The sequence below is a fragment of the Trachurus trachurus genome (genome assembly GCF_905171665.1).
Source record: "Trachurus trachurus genome assembly, chromosome: 20".
Lineage (NCBI taxonomy): Eukaryota > Metazoa > Chordata > Actinopteri > Carangiformes > Carangidae > Trachurus > Trachurus trachurus.
Window position 1 is genome coordinate 15,034,489 of NC_139911.1, and position 21,527 is coordinate 15,056,015.

At 42.0% G+C, this 21,527-nt stretch overlaps 1 protein-coding gene across 1 annotated transcript in view; it reads left to right on the forward strand.

Moving 5' to 3' along the window:
* The window catches only part of plxdc2b (plexin domain containing 2b), a gene marked incomplete at its 3' end in the record, with an annotated part of 82,468 nt that extends 61,495 nt beyond the window's left edge, over positions 1–20,973 (forward strand). The window contains exons 8-14 of the mRNA XM_083995167.1: positions 2,032–2,127; positions 2,308–2,389; positions 7,783–7,843; positions 8,566–8,719; positions 13,594–13,632; positions 18,213–18,370; positions 20,854–20,973. Coding sequence (XP_083851293.1) covers positions 2,032–2,127; positions 2,308–2,389; positions 7,783–7,843; positions 8,566–8,719; positions 13,594–13,632; positions 18,213–18,370; positions 20,854–20,973 — 710 coding nt within the window. The remainder of the gene's footprint in view (positions 1–2,031; positions 2,128–2,307; positions 2,390–7,782; positions 7,844–8,565; positions 8,720–13,593; positions 13,633–18,212; positions 18,371–20,853) is intronic.
* Positions 20,974–21,527: the final 554 nt, after the last annotated feature.

The following is a 21,527-nucleotide window of genomic DNA, read 5'->3' on the forward strand; positions in this document are numbered from 1 at the left end:
GCCCATAAAGTTGGAACATATATATATATTTTTTACCTCTTCTTTTCATCTCTTTGTGACAATGTGATTAATTCTTGGTAGATAAAGTGTATATCTTCTGACATCTGGTATTTGGGACTCAGTATGTAATCATTGCACCTGGTCATAGGTGAAAGAGGAATGTGTCTGAATTCTGAAAACAAAATTATTCAACAGTGTATATGCTTGTTTTTCTTTTTAGCTCTTATGGCTTGATGCTCAATAATTACATTTCATTCATGGCTGAGTTCTGCTTAAGAAGAAAGATTGTGGATTAATATATATCGGAGCTATCAAAGAGCCAAGAGCGTACTCACGAGGTGAAAGAGGTTGATTGAACACACTGAAACATTTGTATGAAAAAGTGCAAAGATCCAGAGTGCTGTCTGATGAGAGGAGAGCGAGAGCCCGCTATTATTTCAGAATTAATTTTCAACTCAGTGGCTTGACAACACATCTCATGCAGCTCTTTGATATGGATGAATAGGCAATAAGAGGCAGCCTGTTGTTGTGACTTCATCAAAGAAAATATGCATGAAATACAGTTTCTCATTGTATGTATATACAGTAAATGCTGAGGAGAGCCGTAATTGATCTTCCCTGAATATGATGTTGTGATACAGGTTAACTCCACCTTGTTGTGTCTAATTGATGACACACTTTTGCAAATCTGCTTGTTTGTTAGTATCTGTGAAAGGTAGCAACCCTCATTAGCTGTTGTTTATGTTGTTGCTGTGGCTGCTTGGTTATATTGGATCTGATTTGCAGCTTCCCTTCCACCTAACAACCAGAGAGGCCAGCGAGTCTGCACAGTCTGCCCACACAGGAGCTGCCTTAGGCTGGAGAACTGACCTTCCTCTGGCCCCCACCATGTCATTAGGCACCTGATAATCCCTTTTCTAGAGGCAAGAGGAAGCCAGTCACCAGGGGAGGGGATGAGGGGAAGGAAGGGTGGTCTTATTCTGAGGTTAGACTGAGCTGGCTCACATCTTCCGCTTTGATCAGTTGTCCTGTGTATAATCAAACCCAGCAGGTCTGCAGGGAAACAACATCCCATCACATGAGAAGAGCAACACTGGAGCCAGCTTAGTCAACAACCCATAGACTGAAAATCAATCAATCAGGCAACAATAATAACCTTGGATTGTGTTAAAGACACACACATCACACTGTGAAACTGTTCCTTTAACTTTAAAACAGTTTCCTAACCCAGATGGTAATATTATATGATGAATGGGACTTGAAAGTCACCGCTTGCTGTATACGTTACACAGCGATAGTCTGGTGTGTTGAATTTCAATTTTGTAGCTCATTGGTCGAGCAAATACAAGTGCTATAAGAGATGTCATGTACTGAGCAATGTCATGCTGCACGCCGCACGGGGCGGCGACACAGTTTCCTATTGTACAGATTTACGGATTCATTCCTGGAGCGCCTGCATAGAAAGTCACATAAAAATCCAATCAGAGTTTAAATTAACCACTTTATCAACAGCACAGAGGAGTTATTATCAGGTCTTTTAAAATATTATGCAGTAGAAGAACCTTTCTGACTTTAACAAAGGAGGTATTTCATCCTCCTCTTTTTCCATTTCCACCGATGGCAGAGAAGATGCATGGCCGGCAAAGAGCAAGCGGCCCGTTTTACACCAGCCCCATACGAGAGCCAGGATGCAATAAGAGTCAATGATGTATCTAATCAATCGCTCCATCTTACCCCGCCTGATGACTTGGTGTTACAGATGACTGAGAACGCCGCCTTTCAACAGGGCCTGATTGATATCAGCTCCCGGGGGAAATTGCCACCGTCCATTGCCAAGTCACAGGCTGACACTTGAGCACAAAAGAGAGGGGAGAAATAAAGTGCTGTGGTAGCATCCCATATGACCCGATTCTGCCTCCCACTCTCTCTCCTCTTTCTTCGGGGACCACTTGTCCCAGTTTTTATCTCTGGGTGGAAGATTTGTGATGGTTTGTTCGCTCTCTCACTCTGCCCCCTTTCTCCAAAATATAGATGTGAGGCGGAGAACAATCTATGAATACCACCGCGTGGAGCTGACGAAGACAAAGATCACCAATTCTACAGCCGTGGAAATGATGCCTTTACCAAGTAAGGAGAATTTATTGTAAAAGCTGCTGGCACACTGCACAGTATAGGGATCTAAGTTTTCTTTCGATCAGTTTCATATCATTATAAGACCTCTGCAGCACACAGGACCTTGGCTACAAGTCAAGTGTAAGTGTTTGACAGATATTTTGACCTGTTTTGATGTTTCTCTCTCCTCTCCAGCCTGTCTCCAGTTCACCAGCTGCAGCAGCTGCATCTCCTCACAGATCAACTTCAACTGTAGCTGGTGTCATCGCCTCAACAGGTTGGATATACGGACTCTTTGATCTCTAACTCATTCACATCTCTCACTAGAACCACAACTACAGTAGCAACTAGTGAACATTTTTTTCTGATAAAATGTTGAAAAGTAGCGAAACAATGTCCATCAGAGTTTCCCCAGAGAACCGAACAGTCCAAAAACTAATGATGTGCAGTTTACGAATATGTAAAACAGAGGAAACCTAAATTTTAGTGGCAGCTAAATTTTTTTGCAAGCGAGGCTGGCTCCAGTCTATTGGGTTTTCACAGAACCACAGTGGTTCAGACCAAGCCGCGTCCTATGAGTAAGCAGCTACAGGCGAACCTCAGTTGTGACAATAAAGAGAAGTGACTGTTCGTTGACAACAATGGCAGCTCCTAATGGAGTTAAATCTAAATATGTGCATTGTTTCTGTTCAACTGCAAGACCTTCACCAAATTCTCCAGAAAAATGTTGCACTCAGCTTTCCATAGCAGCAAAACATAATGTGGATGAACCAGCATGATCAACTCTGTCTTGCTGCAGGGAGTCCACTACAACGTAACTACTGCTACACAGTCTGCAGACATATCATACATTCGATATGATGATGAAAAATTTTCATTTCTGTATGATTGTTTATCAGTTTGTAAAAGTGTTAGACAACCTCTAAGTTTTTCACTCCTCAAGCCATTGAATGGGAAAGTAGTGGTTTTTCTACAGCAGCTCATTCTAACATTCATTCAACTCACACCTGTTCTGTCAACCTCTGGTCCCCGTTTTATCTTATCCTTCCTGACTCCCTGCACTTCAAACAAAAGTAAATATTTGAGCTGCTAAAGAAGTGTTAGTGTTCCTCCCTAGAATTTCCTGACAGCTGAAATACGAACTGCGGAGGGTTTTTGTTTCGTCGGGTTTGAGTTTTAGTTAAAAAGGGAGAGATGGGAATAAATTATGGAAAGATAGCAGAGCTGTGTTTTCATCCATACAAGTTAAGACAGTCTCAACTTGCAAGCCAACAGATGTTTGCTGTCCTGATAAATGTCTTGTCTGGATTTGTGGAAAATATTTTTTGGGGCGGTTGTTGTCTGGATTTTTTCAGTATGACGTGGGACAGCCATTATCCCCTCTCTTTGTAGGCCACGTTGTTGCCTTTTGCATCAAATATTAATCTGCCACTCTTTTATTTTGGACTCATCATTCATTCTGTGAGTAACGTGGTTGACTGGAGAAATGTGCAGCATTTCTGCTCTGTCCGTAGAGATTAGTTATTTAGGATTTACACTGGGTTCTGGATTTGACTTCCCCCCTACTCTGCATCTTAAATTTTTCTTCCTTTGACGGAGACGAACTAATTTACAGTGCAGCGACACGAAGATGTGTTTTTCCTCACATGGAGGCTGTATTGAGATCCTTTATTCCTGTAGCACTGATCTCATTAAGCTGCATTTTAATTAGCTTTCCAACTGCGTTAATATCTCACTGTTCAGTGTTGCTCTGCCCTTTGTATCCTTTAGCCACTTCCTTTGAAAAAGGCAAACATGCTTTAAACACGCGCTAATTAAAAACCGTGGCAGCCTCATTGGCTCCGGGGTTAATGAAAGGCGCTGACATTTAAAGAGAACAACCATAATGAACCTCTCTCAGTAAAGTGCTGCGAAGGTGAGAGCACAGCGCCTCTCTCATGCTAAGTTCTGAGCCGGACCACTTTGTTGTGGCTCATATGCGCAGCCTGCGCCGGACCGGGTTAATAAAGCATGACAGACATCGGAGTGGACTCACAGTGCGCCATAAGTGCATGTGCACTGATGTGTTAGAAATGCAGGGACTTGTTTACCTACAATACCCAGCTGGTGAGCATCACAAATGCAGCTCATGGAAAATTAAAGGGGATGAATATTGAGTTTTAATATGTCTCAGTCTCTCTGCAAACTGTTATTGCATCCTTCATGTTGAGAAATGACATAATCACAGGCTCACAAATCTTGCAAACTATCCAGGGGGGAGAAGTATTCAGATCCTTTATTTACATAAATGTAGAAATACAATGTAAAAGATTATGTTGATTTGCCCATTTCAAAGTTTTGTGTAATTTTAGGGTTATTAATACTCAGCGGCACATTGTTCGGAGCTGGGTGAGAAATTGTGAGATGAAGAAAGCACAATTAGCAGGAGCTCAGGTGTCTCTGGCAGAAAGAAACACTTATTAAAAGCTGAGAAAATGATGAACAATGAATGCAGTGACAGCGAGTGAATCATAGTATCACGTCAGATTCTGAAGATGTCTTTGTCTAACACCGTATTCCACATTAGGTTAAACTTACACGACAATAATATATGAAGGTGACATTAATCATCAGTATTGTCACAGTTTATCCTTGAGAACTAGATTAGAACAGTTTATTTTTTAAATCTATTCTTTCCGTGCACCTTCTTATCTATAAGACTCTGGGTACCTTAGCTACGGATGATAGCAGTGGTTTATTACAGAGGCTAAACAATGTCTAACAATGTTATGGCCTGAACTGTTGGAGTATTAGTCATGTTTAGGAAAGCAGCAGGACAGTGGAGGAAGAAAAATCTCCTTTACTCTGGACAGATTATTTTCTATGTATTGAGTCTTTAAACTTTTATTTTGCAGGGAGGTCACAAAACTTCAGTCCGTTTTTGATTTTGAGAGATTTTTTTCAGAACTGCTTGAGACATAAATCTAAAAAAAAAACAGGAAAGAAAAGGGCAGGTGCAGCACTAGTATTATGAATATTTGAAACACGTAGGTTCACAGGAACCAGTATTTCTTATCACTCCAGCAATATTACTATTACAAAGTAAATCTTGAAAATCTTAGTTTGAGACTGAAAAGACTTGAGAAAGGGAAGATTTGGTTGTGTTAGCAACAGGAAGTGCAACTGTAGCAACTGTTTTGTCAGAAAAGCAGAGGAGCAACTAGTGTATCTGTTTACTGTGCAGCCGTCAGTCAAAAATAATTACAGCTATGATCTGATTTCATGCTGCACATGATGCGAGTGGTCCTCCCGCACAGCATCTGCTTATCTGGAGGTGTGCAGCCTGTCAGGCTGTTCAAAGTCTTTCATCCTAACAGCTCACAGTGGTCGCTCCATCTCATTCCATTACTCCTTTGGAAAAGTTGCATGCCGGGAAGAAGGGCACAAAATGACCATTGTCTTTTTTCATGACCGTTTCGCAATAAAAGCCACTCAGGGTTTCGCCAGCTGAGTTCATTTAGTGTGGAGCTGTAATAGGAGGGTTGATCTTTTTGCATTAGCAGTGACTTAATACAGCTCTGATGCATGTGTAGGGGAGCTGTACAGGGAAAGAAAAAATCAATGAAAAATATAAAACTAGAATTACTGCCTCCCGGTTGACTGCCTCCACCACTCAGACTAGTTTCAGGTGACACCCTCTGTTTATCCACACTCATTTCCACTCAGACTAATTTGTGAGCTCATTGTGATTTTGACCTTTAACCACCAAACCATCAGTTTGTCCTTGAGTGAATGTTTTTTTTTTATTTTACCAAATTTGAGGTGTTATATAGACATTGCCAGATCTAAAACCCACCTTTTGTAAGTTAAGTGTCCGCTTGTGTGAAATTTTGTCATAATTGCTGTGTCACATTGAGCTTGACCTTTGACCTTTGGCCACCAAAATCTAATCAGTGCATCCCAGAGTCCAAGTGAACATTTGTGGCAGATTTAAAGAAATTCCATTAATGTGTAACCGAGTACATTCATACACGTCGATGGACGAACAGAAGAAATGTTCAACACTGTAGTAAATACTCTAGTTTACTTTTTAGCAGCTGCAGACAATTTAAAGAACAACTCCTTGTTTGTCATGAAGCAGGACCAAATCCCACTAATGCACCCTGTTCGTCCTGCTGTGCGTGTGGGAGACCTGAGGAGAAATGTTTTCCCTCATGGGTTCATTTATATTCAAATGAAGCCCTTCAACCCGTTTCTAATTAAAAGCACAGTGGCTTACTGCATTATGGCAAATCGCTGAGATGGATACCATTGAGAAGAAACAAAACACAAGTTCCCAACAGGGACAGGTTAGACCAGGACCTATCAGTAATATTGAGTCCCATTCCACTTCCCTCACCTCCCTCTTGGGGGGGAGAGCTGCAGTCAGGGAAAAGTGGGGGATTAAGCGGAGGAATCTGTCTTGCCTGATTGAACAGATGAGGCTGGATTTTTTCGGGGGGGAAATAAAAGGAACGGGATGATTAGAGAGGTAGAAAGATGAAAATGGACTCCTTCACATAAAGTCATTACCATAACAATATGTTCTCCAGAGAAATGGGGCCTGCTGGAGATGGCTGAGACTCTACTGGACTCATATTGTCTTTGCAGCACAGAGCAGATTGTGATCGTGAGCCAGTCATAGTTGTTGTTTATAGGTGTGCATTTTCCCTATACTGTATGTCCCCCTCTTGCAGTGAGGGATGATTTACAGACTGCCAACGCTTTTTAAAATTCACTCCATTTGACAGAACAGAGTGTGAGTGGGCTCGCTGCTTTGCATACTAACTTGTCCTCCCAGACAGGATACTGTTTTAGTGGCAAAGGGCCTAGACACACAGAACAATGGTGAGTTCACCAGTGGGCGAGTTTTAATTTTGATCCGTTTACAGCATGGAGGATTAGTAGCTGCCGCCTCGATTACTGTCTGCCTTTTGAGGTTATTAGAAGTCTCCGGCCAAGATGCACAGTCGACTCAACAGCACCCTTGATCCAAAGGCCCCACGACCCGTTGAACCTCCTCCACACATTTCCTACGTCTTCATACTGTGTAAAGCTGCTCCCTCCTCACACTCCGAGGAGGGAGGCGGGGAGCGGGAGGGGCAGATGTTTGCCTCGCAGCTTGAGTCAGCACAGAAGAATCTGAAATATATTAACTAAAATAAGAAAATCATATCTGCCGTTGTAATGAGGACGCAACAAATTATACTTCACATTTGTTAAAGGGGAATTCTACAGTTTGTTTTTTTACACATCAGGAGCTCTGTGGCTCCGGAGTAGCTACTTAAAGGTTTGGAAAATAGCTTCATTTTTCTTTTACAGGAAGTGTGTTCTGGGATCAGCCTAATTGCCTTGTGGTTATAAGGCATACCAGACATGGTTTGTTAGATTGATATTTCCCATTTGACATATATGTCCCCTGGATGGATGAACTGTAATAACTTTAGCGATCCTTAAACTTTTCATCATGTCAGAACTGTTTATCTAAGACTCTGGTTTATGACCAAACATAAACTGCTCTGTAGCTCAGGTTTAAGGGCCATTTAGGAAGTGGTGAGCTGCTAACAAACTAAACAAAATGAGCCACCAAGCAACTCCAGTGCAGCGCTTAGGATTCAGCTTTTGACTGACAGTTGTTTCCTTTGCCCTCAGATGTTCCAGTGGCTTTGACCGCCATCGGCAGGATTGGGTCGATAACAGCTGCCCAGATGAGGTGAACATTCAAGATCAACACATATGATGACAAGCCATCACTTGAATTTGTCTGATACTGCCTTAAAGGGATAGTTCAACATTTTGGCAAATTGACCCATTGCCATAATCCCTATAGTTTTAGGAGTAGGTTGGTTACCTTTATTTGTCGGTGCAAGCTATTTTTGAAGCGGCGGAACGGAGCCGTGAGCTGCTCAGAGCTACACTACAGAGGCTAATGGGATATCTTGGTTTCCCTCATCAAACTCATCAAATACACAATCCAACAACTCCAAAACGCTCTGGTGGACAAGTTGTGACCTGCACATTCACCACGCTATGAGATAATAACAGAACGTTACGAGACAGAGTTGTTTTCAAGGTAAATTCATGCAAAACCGCTGACGCGCATTCCTGTCAAAATCCCATTAGCCTCCGTAGCGTAGCTCTGAGCAGCTCACGGCTCTGCTCCACCGCTCTAAAAATAGCTTGCACCGACGATTAAAGGTAACGAACCTACTCCTAAAACTATAGGGATTATGGCAATGGCCCAATTTGCCAAAATGTTGAACTATCCCTTTAAATCTTCCCCTATCTTGCCTGATAATTTTTTTTGTGTGTGTGTGTGTGCGTGGTGTGTGTGTTCCTGGATGATGAATAGTGCAATAGGAGAATCCCCTCTCATGCGTTAGTTTTCTGTTTGAGACCGTGTACTCAGTCGTGACCACATTTGTCATCTTTCAGACCAAGGACAAGATGTGTGACATCATTGACACCACGTATCTTTACCCCTTCACCACCACCGTCGTGGCTAAAACAACATCCAGGAGCAGAGAGGCCACTGCAGGCAGGGACACGCCCTCCACCTCCCACCCTCCCACCAGCGTCCCCACTGAAGGTAAAGTAGGAAACTGAGCTTGAACGAGGCCACGGTGCAGATTGTGGCAGGACCCAGAGCTTTTCTCTGAGCCGGTGATGGATGTTCTTTTCTGGCAGGATTTTAAATGAAGTGCATTTGCTGGAACTGTTCTTTATTGGTATTGACGTGTTTCCTCTTTTACAACATGCACAAGACACTTCGCTTTTTGGAGAATGCATCTCCCCTGCTCTCCACTTAAGATAAAAAAAAAAATCATTCCAGATGGCAGATCAGTGGAGCAAGGCGCAGCAGCTGTGTTTGTACCAACTTTTAAACAATACAGATTGAATTAGGACAAATCTCTCCAGTCCAAAATAGATACACCCACACAAACCTGTGATCTTGTCATTCAGCTCCTCTGGCTCACAATCAATCTTTGTTTCCAGAGATGATGTATACCTCAAGGCATCCTTTCCTGATGATGGATCTGTTGTTCTCCTTGACCAGTTTTCTGGTTAATTATGAAGCATTGCTTTAAATGGTTGGATCAAAGAGCTACATTTTAACCCTTTTTGAGGGTTAAATGTTTAATAGGAAACCAGAGTGCTGGCTCTTGTCTCAGTAAGAGGAAAGTACAGTCGTGTTAGTGAAATTGGCTCGATCTGATCCAGATTCTGAGGCTTTGTGAAAAGCTGTTCCTACTTATTACCTGACTCTGTCTGTCTTTCAAGGTCTTATTTTACATTTGAGGTTTCTTTTCTAGTCGGGTCCCATGACACTGTCTTTTTAGACAAGGCAGAAATCTAAAACAGGGAATAGAGACAAAATAAAGTTATACTGTGGTTATATCCGACAAATGATGCCAAATGTTTCCTCTTAAATCTCTGGAGAGGGAATATACAGATTAGAATTGTTATTCACTTAGACATGAATGTATCCCAGTATTTCAACACAGGTTGAAGTCAAAGATAAGTAAAATATATGTTTTTTTCCACAAATTACCAGTACAAATCCCACAGAAAGACCAAATCCAACAACGACAGTAAAGATCTGATATATCCACATTGAAAGATCAAGGAGTTGAAAGAGGAAGTGCAACATTGTACAATAATTGATTCAGTTAACATGCACATGAAGGTAAAAGTAAAAAGAGTGAAATACATCAGTATTTTAAATTACTAAAAATGATGTATAAAATATATTAGCCTCACACAGCTAGTATATGAGCAGGCTTGCACAGCAGTGAACTGGTCATAGATCTAAGTCAGTTCTACCCACCGTCTCTAGATAAAGGTGGATGTTCCCTCCAGGACAGTTTTTAATCTCAGTTGATAAAAGCTACAGTGTTCAGCCTCGAGCAGAGGAAAGTATTTGACTTTTTAACAAATTAATTCTGTGTTATGTGAAGTGCTCTACGTTTTACGTCTACACTAGGAACATCGACAATTAATTTTATTTTATGATAAAATGTTAGGGAAATTATACATTGATGAGCTCATATTACAGGATGTAATGCATGACTCACCATAAATATGAAATACCTTAAAGTGCAAACTATTGAAATTTTGAAATTAAAATACCTTCAACATTGCAGAATACAATGTTGGTTTGCTGACATCAACAAAAAATATTAAATAATGCCAACACCAAAAAATAAGTCTGACCACAAGTCTTGTGTGAGAAGGAAACGTTGTGGGTTCAATGTCTCAAGAGATTTCATTTTTATACGTCAGTCATCATGTGATTCCCTTCTTCTTTGGTAAAGTGGTCAGTTTCTCTTCCAGTCAGTATCAGACAGCAAAGGTCAGACAAGTCACATTCTTCTGATATTGCAGTGTAAAGTATTGAGCACATGATTCACTTTGCCCAGCGGGTGACTCACCCAGACCACGCTGCAGCAGAGTCTTAAGACTTATCTAATGCAAATCCTCCCTGAACAGAGCCAGGGAGCCTTCTTTTGCTGATGTTAGGAAAACAGCCAAGGTGTCCTCCATAGTTTGTTTACTTCTATTATTCTTTTTTGTCTGTCTCTACACAAGTGAAAGTTACGAGCTGGCTGAATTTATTGTGCCAATTTTCAGCTAATTTCCCTTTTTATGGCCTCCGAGCACTTTATTTAATGAAAGAGGCATTTATCTCAATCAGCTCCAGATGTGCTGCCACGGTGTCAAACATGATAAGCCAGATGATTCAGGTAACGCCATGTCTCTGCAGCACATATTACACACTGTTTGTATTATCTATACTAAACAGCACACACTACACTGTATGCAGTGTCCAATCATGTTGGACATCTATTTTTCATCCTTGGATGAATGAATCTACTGCATCCTCGTGACAATGTGAGACCCTGTCTATAAAGATGTGTTTCAGTTGTATTAGTGTGTCTGACCAATTCAGTTTCAGTGGTGTTATGTTTTCTATCAAAGAGCAATGAACTGGAACAAGTATACAGAATAAAACCAAATGCACTTGGTGAACAAAGATGCATGAAAATGGTTAAATGCATAAATGTTGTTTTATAATATGAGGGGGATACAAAGCTCATCAGCTCATCGTGGGTTAAGTCTTTTCACAGATTTTGTTGACATTGAGAAACATTCAGAATCGTTATCCTTAAAGCGGCGTTGGGCTGGACAGAGAGCTCAGTCTGCGGTTGTGATGGTTGAAACAAAGCTTATCGTGAGTGTTTTGGCTCAGGACTCACTGCAAAACAATCCATGTTGAAGTTGCCCTGGAGGAATTTTAACTCTTCCAAGGTCAAAGCTTCTCAGATCAGGACTTTAAACTTGGCTGCTCTGAATTCAGAGAAGAAGATTGAAGGTGATGGTGCTTTGGTTTGTAGTTTCTTGACTTTGGAACAGACTCCTTCAAAGTCTTTGAGAAGCCATGTGTGCACTTTTTTTTAAAGTATATTAAAAGTAACTTGTTTCCTCTGGCAATTTCTTGATGAGATTTTTTATGCAGTGTGTGTCCTTGTTTTCCTCCACCACACCACTTTTCCTCCTTACTTTACTTACTTGTGTAATTCAACTGTTATGAAAAGTGCTATTAAAATTGCTTACTTATCAAATCTCAGAAACCACAGTGATAAAATCTGCAGTTTTATTCCAGACTGTTCCTATGTGGTTGATGTTATTGCTCCTCTATTGTTGAGCTTTATGCAGCTTCCTCTATTCAGACCTGGGATTTACCATTATTTCATTTTCACTAGAAAACATTTACCTACACTGAAAGAGGCAGTGAAAGTTAGTGTGGCTGAGATTAACTGGACTCTCCGGTGCTGGATGTTTGGCTCTGTCGAGGATGGATGCAGTGAGTTCAGGGAGCGCTGTGAAATCTGTCCAGCTGCGAGACAAAACATGACATGATATGAGTAGTTCTCCAGATCAAACCAGGGCGTGGTGAGAGGACGGACAGAGGAGCGGGGGAACAACATGTCTTTGATCTGCGTGTGTGTTAGTATCAAGGAGGTCAAGGGTTCATGCTGAGGTATTTGTTGCAGTCAACACTAAGAAACTCTCCTGACTGTCCGACATGTACAGAGGATCAGTTTCCCCCAACATGTGCCGGACTGTTCAGCTGCAGGGGTCAAAGGTCAGGGTGAAGTGCAGGCTGGCTGGCTCATGCTCCTGCTGGACAAGAGAGTTAAATTTAAAAAAAGACAAACTGGAAAAGAGAAATGTGTTTTTGTGGGTGGGGGAAGACGCAACATGGAAACTTTAGACGTCCCTTTTTACTCTGTTGGCGTTGGACTGAGCTTCACTTGCCTGCTCCAGAGGAAAAACACTCAGCTGACAGTTTATTAGCTCACACTAATGCACGCTAATACAACAACCATGCAATGAATCCTGCCTTGAAACTGGAGCAGGTTTAGAAGTGTAGTATTCAGAAACACATGAGTTCTCACAGTCCCGTCTCATGGTCCAACAGCCTCACTGACTTAATGAGCTGATGGAGAACATGTCACTGTAGATGTGGGCTCAGACTGAATATCTGGGAAATCTTTAGACAGATTGATGAGCTGAAGATTGGCTTCGTCTAAAAAAGTGCATCCCAAAAGGTCAAGAGAGTTTTTTTTTAGCAGCTTTCCCTCAATGAGCAATCCTCATTTTATTTTATTTTTTCAAGTAGAAACCAACTGAACTGGGTTGTCTGGATCCATTTCTATCATAAAATCTCCTTTTACATGCTAGTGTTTCTTTTTTTTATGTTTTATTTGCTAGACTTACTTTTTTGAGGATGCAGTTCATTGATGAATTCATTACTCAATATAAGATTCAGCTACATTTTTTCAGCTACGTATTTTGCAAAACTTAATTAATATATCCAGTGTATGTAACTTGAGTCTAGATTGTAGAAAAACTGTTTACTACAATGATTCTAGATGAAGTCTGTTCACTTCTACAAATATCCAAAAACAAAATACAGCTTATCTTATTTCATGTTTCATTTTCTGACCCTAAGATGTGGCTCATGCACTTAAAAAAAAAAAAACTGCAACAGAAAAACCTTTTGAATTAAACCATTCGGTGAAATATATCTGGTAGTGTATGTGCTGAATTTGCATAATGGGAATCCTACGGTGTGTGTAAATGCCTACTACCCTTGGAGGAGAAGTGGGTCACGCTACATTTCCATATTTCACATGTATAGTTAACCCCAGACTACTTTTATGTGTTGAATTATGCATGCTGAACCATTATATTCAAAACATATATTTTTAATCACATCTTAAGTATAGTAAATTTCATCTTGAAAGGAGGACGGTTCATTAATGAAAGAAGTCTAATCTCATTTGGGACCTTCGCTGCGTTGTTTATATTGTCAGAGCTTCAAAAACAAACTACAAAGAGAAATATTGATTATTATGTCTGACGCTCATGTTTCTTTCTGTCTTTGTCTCCACACAGATGATACAAAGATCGCTCTGCATCTCAGAGACAACCAGGGTAGGTCTCTGTCTTTCCCTGCTGTGGTGTCCAGGCAACTGCTGCCGTTGCCGTATCTGATGTTCAACTGTGCTTTTCCTCCCTATTGTCTGAGTGGCTGAGTCTGTGTGTGTGTGTGAGTGTGTGTGTGTGTGTGTGTGTGTGTGTGTGTGTGTGTGTGTGTGTGTGTGTGTGTGTCAGCCTCTGCTTTTTGATCTTGTTGGAGGACGTGTGGCTCAGTCAGCTGATAAACTTAATTCAGCAGCCAGCGATGATGTTTAACTGTCCTCTCTCTGTGGATCGATTGTAGTGTCTGGGCTTGTGTGTGGAAAGGCAGTGAGATATATACATACCAAAGAAGTATTGAAACACTTTTTGTTCAGTGAGATATAAATATTTCCTATAGGACAGTGGTAGACAATACAGTAGCTGTAAAACAAACAGTACAGTGTTTTTTTAATCCCAACTGTTTTACATTTCCATCTAAATGACTACATATCTCTCAAACTGTAGCAGAAAATGATATTTAACTCAGACTGCTGCTTAAGTTGCTTGTTTGTATAAACAGAATTTAGGTATATTAGATGACGCTCTTCTCACTATTTGGTCTGTAAACTGGTTCTTAACAGTTTTCTGGCTTTGTTTGTCCATTTAAATCTCTTCTTTAAAAAAAAACAACCTTTTATTTCATCATAACTCATAACTTCATCATTACGTACTTTACTGTCCACTCAGTTGCTATGTAATCATATCTTAAGTTGAAGAGAGACTTTAAGTGGTCAGATGAATGTGAATTTGAACATCTAATCAGAGGGAGATCATATGATGTGAGAAAAAGCTCCAGTGGAGGCAGCTACAGTTGTTTCCCAAAAGGTCATGAGACTATTCTGCTATTTCTACATTTTTCTTTCTGGTTTTGTACATGGCATTTAACTACTAATGGATATTTTCGTCATTGATTGATGTAATGAAAGTGTATTTAATTCACTATATTCATTTCTCTGCCTGTAATTTTACAGAAAACAGAGACAAATCAGAATTTCACGGAGGCGTCATCATCCTGTTTTCTCTTATTCCGCCTGACAAACAGCTACAAAATCAAAATAGACTCAGTTCATGATCAAATGAGTTGGAGACAAGCTTCAAATCTGTTTATTAATTGATTGATCGTCTTGTTGTGTTAGAGAAAACACAGATTATTATATAGCACTTTTCACAGACATCAGCCACACAGCGCTTTGAAATAAAATTAAAAAAAGAAGTCAAACAAGGGAAAAGATAAAGGATGTCAGTTTGGAGCAGAGAAACCCCACACACAACTTAAACAGGAAATAGTCCACACACCCCAAGACCACCGGCTTTAAAGGTTATTCTCAAGCTAAAGATCACCCTGAGTCTTTAAAGGGGGCTGAAGCTTTTCTTTAGAAAACTGCTGTGGAGTCTGACCAGACTTTTTTTAGTTAGCACTGAAATTATTTTCCTATTCTTTGATAAAAGACCATTTGAAAGAAAAGTGACAGCCACTGGCCACTGTAGCAGGCTTTTCTTTTCTGTAGACTCTGCTGCCTAGATGGATTTTGCATTAAACCTTAGAGGTAAAATAAAAGTGTGGGTAATGCTCTTCTAGCCTGATATGGTGTCTGCTGTGATTTCGAGGTGCGAATTGGTGAATGAGTGAAAAAACGTTCTTGCATTATCCATCCAGGGCACGACACAAAACTCATCTCGCGCTAATACCACGGTTTAGCTAGTTTAGAGCAATTACAGTCAAAGCATTAACATTAATTTCACAGAGATTTTACAGCACCAACTTCCAGAATTCAGTCTTTTCACTTTTGCTAAGCAACAACATGCTTTAGTCACTGTATGTGTGAAACATCCCAAACTCTGCAGTGAGTTGCAGCTCTATCAGTGTTCGCAGATAGCCGCTCCAATGTTTAATTTCCTGCTTGAGAGGAATGGGGAAATCCGCAGCTTCTATCGCACATTCATTACACAAACGCTGCATGTTTCCCATCACAGTAGCACCGTCGCAGCAGCGCCTCGCACCGCGCTGACATCCTCTATGCATTTTATTTGTGTACCTGAGCGTTTCTCACCTCGTACCTCGCAGTAATGTTATTCAAGGTGAAAAGTAATTGCAGGACGGGACCGGGGTTATTGTACTGAGAGAAGAAAACAAAGCAGGGACTTCTACTGTTCAAGTCAAACGTGACAAAGCAAGCACATGTGAGTTACAGATTTAAAATGTGTCATTCTACGTCTAAATGATCAAAGACATTCAACTCAATGCTTTGACTCATGGCACTGCTGCTTCAGCACCTATTTTCTAAGAGGAGAAGAATTTTTGGTCCGTTTAGTTTGTGTTGACCGTTTGCTGAAACCCATTAGCCAAGTGAGAGAACAGTTACACTCCTGTGTTACGGTCGTGGCACGAAAGCGAAGCTGAAAAAGAAAAGGGTTGGCTGAATTTCCTCTCATTTCATTTGTCCTCACCCAAAAGCTGTGATGCCTTTTACTGCCGTCTAAGAGCTCTGCTGTCCATTAGTGTTTACCCGCCCGCTGTAGGTCCAAGTAGTCGTGAGGACAAAGATAATAGAGAATGAATTTGGGTGCAATTTGCTGAAGACGTGTTTTCAGATGTGCTGACTGTCAGCAACCCACCATGCCGTAGTAGAAATGATATTCTCAGGCCTTTGTCTCTGCTTTCTCTCACTGGATTAAATGCACCAGTCAGAAGAGTCCAGATGAAACCGTCCGTCTCCGAGGGGCCGAGCTCCTCCAGAGCTCCACACGGACCCTCTCACCTCCTGCTGCTGCTGCTTAAGCTGCTGGGCTGTTGGGTTGTTTTTTTTTCATTGTGTCTACATCTCTGCTCAGTCTCCTGCCCCCCTGCTAACCTCCTGACACGGCAGACTAACAGCCTGTCGCATCGTTTGTGCTTCCAGCCGACCAGGAGGACGCTCGGAGACTCTGAAGCACTGACAGACAATAAACACGACAAAAGAGTAAATGCCTGTCTGATAAAACAACAACAAAAGGAAAAAAATCTAAACCCTCCTCAGACTGTGATGTTAAGGATTACACGCAATAGCTAAAAATGTCATCATGTCATTTCCCCTGCCAAGTTGTTTTCCTCTGAAAAGTAGGACTGAGCTGCTATGTTTAAACTGTACACATTATAAATTCTACCATCTACTATAATAACAATTTTGTTCAGTATCAATGAGCTGCTTCAGGACAGCGAATCGTCATCCATATATTGAACTTGTTTAGATTCCCCCTGTGCTGGAGGTGCATGTGGAGGCCACGTTGACTTACAGCAGCACACACTTACACTCACACTCACAGCGAGTGCCCACACACACTGGACAGGTTTGATTACCACCCGGTTATTCTCTGTGCTGGAAATCAATGAGGCAGAGAGCCAGGGGAGAGGCTGGTTGGCTGACAAGCTCGGCCTCGGCTATAGCTGCTAATTAAAGGCAGGGAGGAGGCAGAGGAGAGGTGGCTAGAGGGGGGTGGAGGTGGAGTGGGGGTCAGGAGGGGGGGGGGGGTAGTAGTCTGCAGCCTGCTATAAATCTGTGTGAGATACGCTACGAAGGCAGAATCCATGCTGTTTGTTTCATAATCACTTCATTGGTTCTGTCCTGCTATGATCAGTGGAATCTGTGCTCGGACATTTCTCTTTTTCTTCCTCTCCATTTTTTTTCCTCCTGCTGATAATGTGCAGGTGTTTTTTCTTTTGTTTTTTTTGTGTGTGTGTGTGTGTCTCTATAGATCCAAACACAGATTGGCAATAGGTTTCCGGACACTATTATCATCTTCAAAAGAACTCACAAAACACCTGCTGGCTGAAATATGGATCAGAGAAAAGAGCTTTGAAGACGAGTGTTGACTTCCAAGGCTCACTTGAAGGACGGCCTTATTATGTAGTTGCTATGTGCAGCCCCCTCAGTTTGCAGTGCCATAACTGGAGGCTACAATGGGACTCAGTATCAGCATCTATAGGCCTGCTCCTCCTCCGCCTATCACAGCCATACACTGCTAACCTTGGCATGGGATTACCTCCTACTCCAGAGGAGAACTGCTCATGAATACTTAAACAGACAGAGCAATCGTGCCACAGACACATAAACCTTGATTTTCTCTTTTCCAACTGAAGGGAAATCTCCTTAATCACTTTCTCTAAGACACGGCATCCTGTATTTATTAAATCCACGCTAACGTACACGGTGCGTAACAAGGAGGACGTGCTGTAGAAATGTCACTGTTTATGTTCCCAGATCAAATATCTGCCTCTTTTTTTTCTCTCAGCGTGGTGACATTTAGCAAAACTTTGACAGCAAACGTGTCAAGTTTTAAGGTATATTGGTCCAAGTCAGAGAGCAGGTTATTGATGAATGAGTAGTGCCCCCTGTTGGTCAACACAGAAACTGCAGTTTGGGGGGGAAAAAACCCACCAATCCCAACATTTTCAGCATGCAGAGCGAGCCTCTAACCTTAGCAGTGCTCCAACACCCTGACAGTATCTGGATCTGTGTATAAAAAGCTGTAAAAAGGTGATTTTATGTGTTTTTTTGTTGTTGTTGTTCTTCCAGCAGACAGCACAGTGGGCCGGGTGCCAGGCACACACCCGCTCCACACCGGCCTGATCCTCGGCATCCTGCTGGTGATGCTCATCATGATCGCCGGCGTGCTGGTCACCGTCTACATCTACCACCACCCCACCTCCGCCGCCAGCCTCTTCCTCATCGAGGTGAGCGCCGACACTGACGCACAACATGAAGACACGACACAATAACAATCGCCACCGTGTCTCCTCGGTGGCCGCTCTGGTGTGTTTGAGGCCCAGAGATGGACACAGTACTCCACCCCAGTACTTGAGTAAGAGTACAAATACTACTGGTCAAAATTGACTCTGTTACAAGTAAAAGTAGCTCAGTCGACATGTTACTCGAGTAAGAGTAAAAAAATACTTGCTTTTAAAGGTACTTAAGTATCCAAAAGTACATGCTTTTAAATTTACTTTAAGTAAAAGTAAGAGTAAGAGTAAATTTCTTATTTTTCATATCAATGAATTACTATATTTTTTTCTAAATGAATTTAAGGAGCTTTTAACTCTTGTTTCTGAGAATGAACTCTTTGAAACCACCTGCACTGATGTGCTGCTTTTAGCGGTTGGGGTTTCCTTCTTTGACAAACACAGCTTGTGTCCAACAGTATTTTAGAAAAAAAAAAAAAGAGCAGACCTGAAAGTAACGAGTAGTTTTCAGCCTTCCTAGAAATTAACTCGAGTAAAAGTAAAAATATTTGTCTTGGAAATGTATTCAAGTAAGAGTAATAAGTACCAAAGAAATCTAATACTCAAGTAAATTTACTCCGTTACTGTCCACCACTGTTGAGGCCACAGGTTTATTGTTGATCTTCTCACCTCGTCGCTCTTTCCTAACTCAAAAAGTCCATCCGTCCGTCAGCTTCACCGCTTGTCGGCCCAGGAATCGAACCTAGATCAGTGCCGACTACAGTACCACCCTGCTGCACCGTCTGCAAAGTGCTCCAGAAGTTCAAATTTGAACATGTACAACTTAATCTGCTGCAATGATCACGTGATATGATCTCATAGCTCCAGGCAGCCGGTAGATTGACTGGTGTTTACTTACAGGCTGATGACTGAATGTTTTGTTGTGCTTCAGTAATGTAACTGATTCATTTTACAATCATATTTGAAACATTTTGGAAGAAAAATAATCCTCAATATTGTTTTTGTCTTTTTCCAGTGTTTAGTCTGACCACCCAAAAAGACAAAACTCATTTCTTAAAAATGCAGACAGTCCTCGTTTGCCAAAATATGGTCATTAAGTCAGGAATGTGTACAAATCTGTTCAGTTGAGAGGAGTCTGATTTTTCTCAGACATTCCAGTTAATAGTAAGAAAAGACGTCTGCTCCAAAGTATCTGGCCGAGTGAATAAAAACACACCATCTGTGCGGAGAGTTGTCTCGGGACGAATCTCTTTTTATTCCTCAATTCCTGACTCATAAATATGGATTATGATTTTTCACAGGCGGATGATGAAACTCAGTGCACATGGTCGTTCTTAATGTGAATTAATGTGAACTCCCTGAAGATGATTAAAGTGTTGCACAGTGAGTGGCGTTCAAAACAAATGACAGCTCCTTATGTTTAAAGCTGTTCTCGGTCATTATCGGTCGCACAAATTCCCTGATCTGGGTTTTGCTCGCTAAAGTGAAGCACCATGTCGCCACCATCAGTACGGTGCATCAGACAGACAGCAGAGCGTTCATCACCGCCCTCTTGTTAAGTTTTATAGTTTATGTCTGTGGCTCCGAGACCCGCGGTCCACTCTGTCCTGACGGAAACATAAATCTCTAAAAACAAGCCACAGTTATTTATATTTATTTATAAAACAAGCCAAATAAATCCCTAAAACATATGGACACTAGTTCAAACCGTGGATTGATGTTAATTTGGGTTTCTGTGCAGCAGGTTCCCGACCTAAAAGGCTCATAAAACAAAAGTGAGGTCACAAGATGATTTCCAGGAAAGGACGCTGGAGAAAAAAACAAATATGAAATGAATGATTTTTCAGACTTTACAACGACTTTTCCTGCTTTTTTTTTTTTTAACTAACAGCAGCGTACTTTCACCTTGAAGCCTCCAGTCATCATTATCAGAGCAAAACAGTCGCGACCGATCTTGATCTTCTCTCTTTTTTTCTTTTTTTAAGTATATTTTGGGGGTTTTTCAGGCCTTTAATGGACAGTAGGGAGACAGAAAGAATTGGGAATGGCATGCAGCAAAGGGTAACCAGTGGAATCGAACCGGGGCCGCTGCAGTGAGGACGATAGCCTCTGTATATAGGGGCACCTTCTCTCAAAACAAATCAATCAAATAGCCTTTATTGTCATTGCAACAGACAAGTGCAACGACATTTGTGGTGCCACATCCATTCCAGGGCTAAAACAGACTAAAACAAGCTAAAAAGGACAACATGACACGCATGTATACTCATGTATACTCACACAAGAAAGAAAAAAAAAAAAAGTCATCCTCTACCCACTGAGCTGCACGACACCCCTGGATTTTTCTTTCTTTAGACATGGTCACAGTGTGTTTCTGTGTGACTTCTGTTTATCTTTGGATGACACTGTGACCTTTGACCTTGACCCTAAACATGCCCCATGTCCCCCTCCCCCTCTCCCCCTCCCTCCCCTCACAGAGACGTCCGAGCAGGTGGCCCGCCATGAAGTTTCGCCGTGGGTCGGGTCACCCAGCCTATGCCGAGGTGGAGCCGGTGGGCCAGGAGAAGGAGGGCTTCATCGAGTCCGAGCAGTGCTGAGCATCCGGGCCCCCCACCGCCACCGCTGCTGCCGCCGCCGCCCCCTACCCGGCCCCCCTCCCCTCCTGTGCCAGCCCTCCTCCCTCCTGCTCCACGGGGAGACTCCTCACCAAGGAAACCTCCAGGATCTGCTGATCGCCGGAGGAGCTCGGTGTAACACAAAGACTCAAAAGTCACAGACCGATTGAGCGCTAGATGATGAAACTGGAGGCAGCGGCCGCCATTTTGGGGGGGAAGTGGGAAAACCTTGAAAAAAAAAAAGAAAAAAATCCCAGACAAACAAACACAGGGCTCAGCTCCTGTTGGACGGGGGCTGAGCTGCCGGCGGGGGGGGCGGAGGGAGGGGACGGCACCGACATCACGACTCGGTCACCACTGGTTCAGAGTTTGTGTGGCTGCTGTCGTGTTGCCATGGAGGGATCGAACCGCCCGGCTGCCTTCACTGCTGCTGGTGTCCGAGGGGGGAGCAGGGTGAATTACACAGTATATATTTTCAGAAACAATACAGAGTATGTGAACAGAGATTTCCACTCTATCATCGGTGGGGTTATACA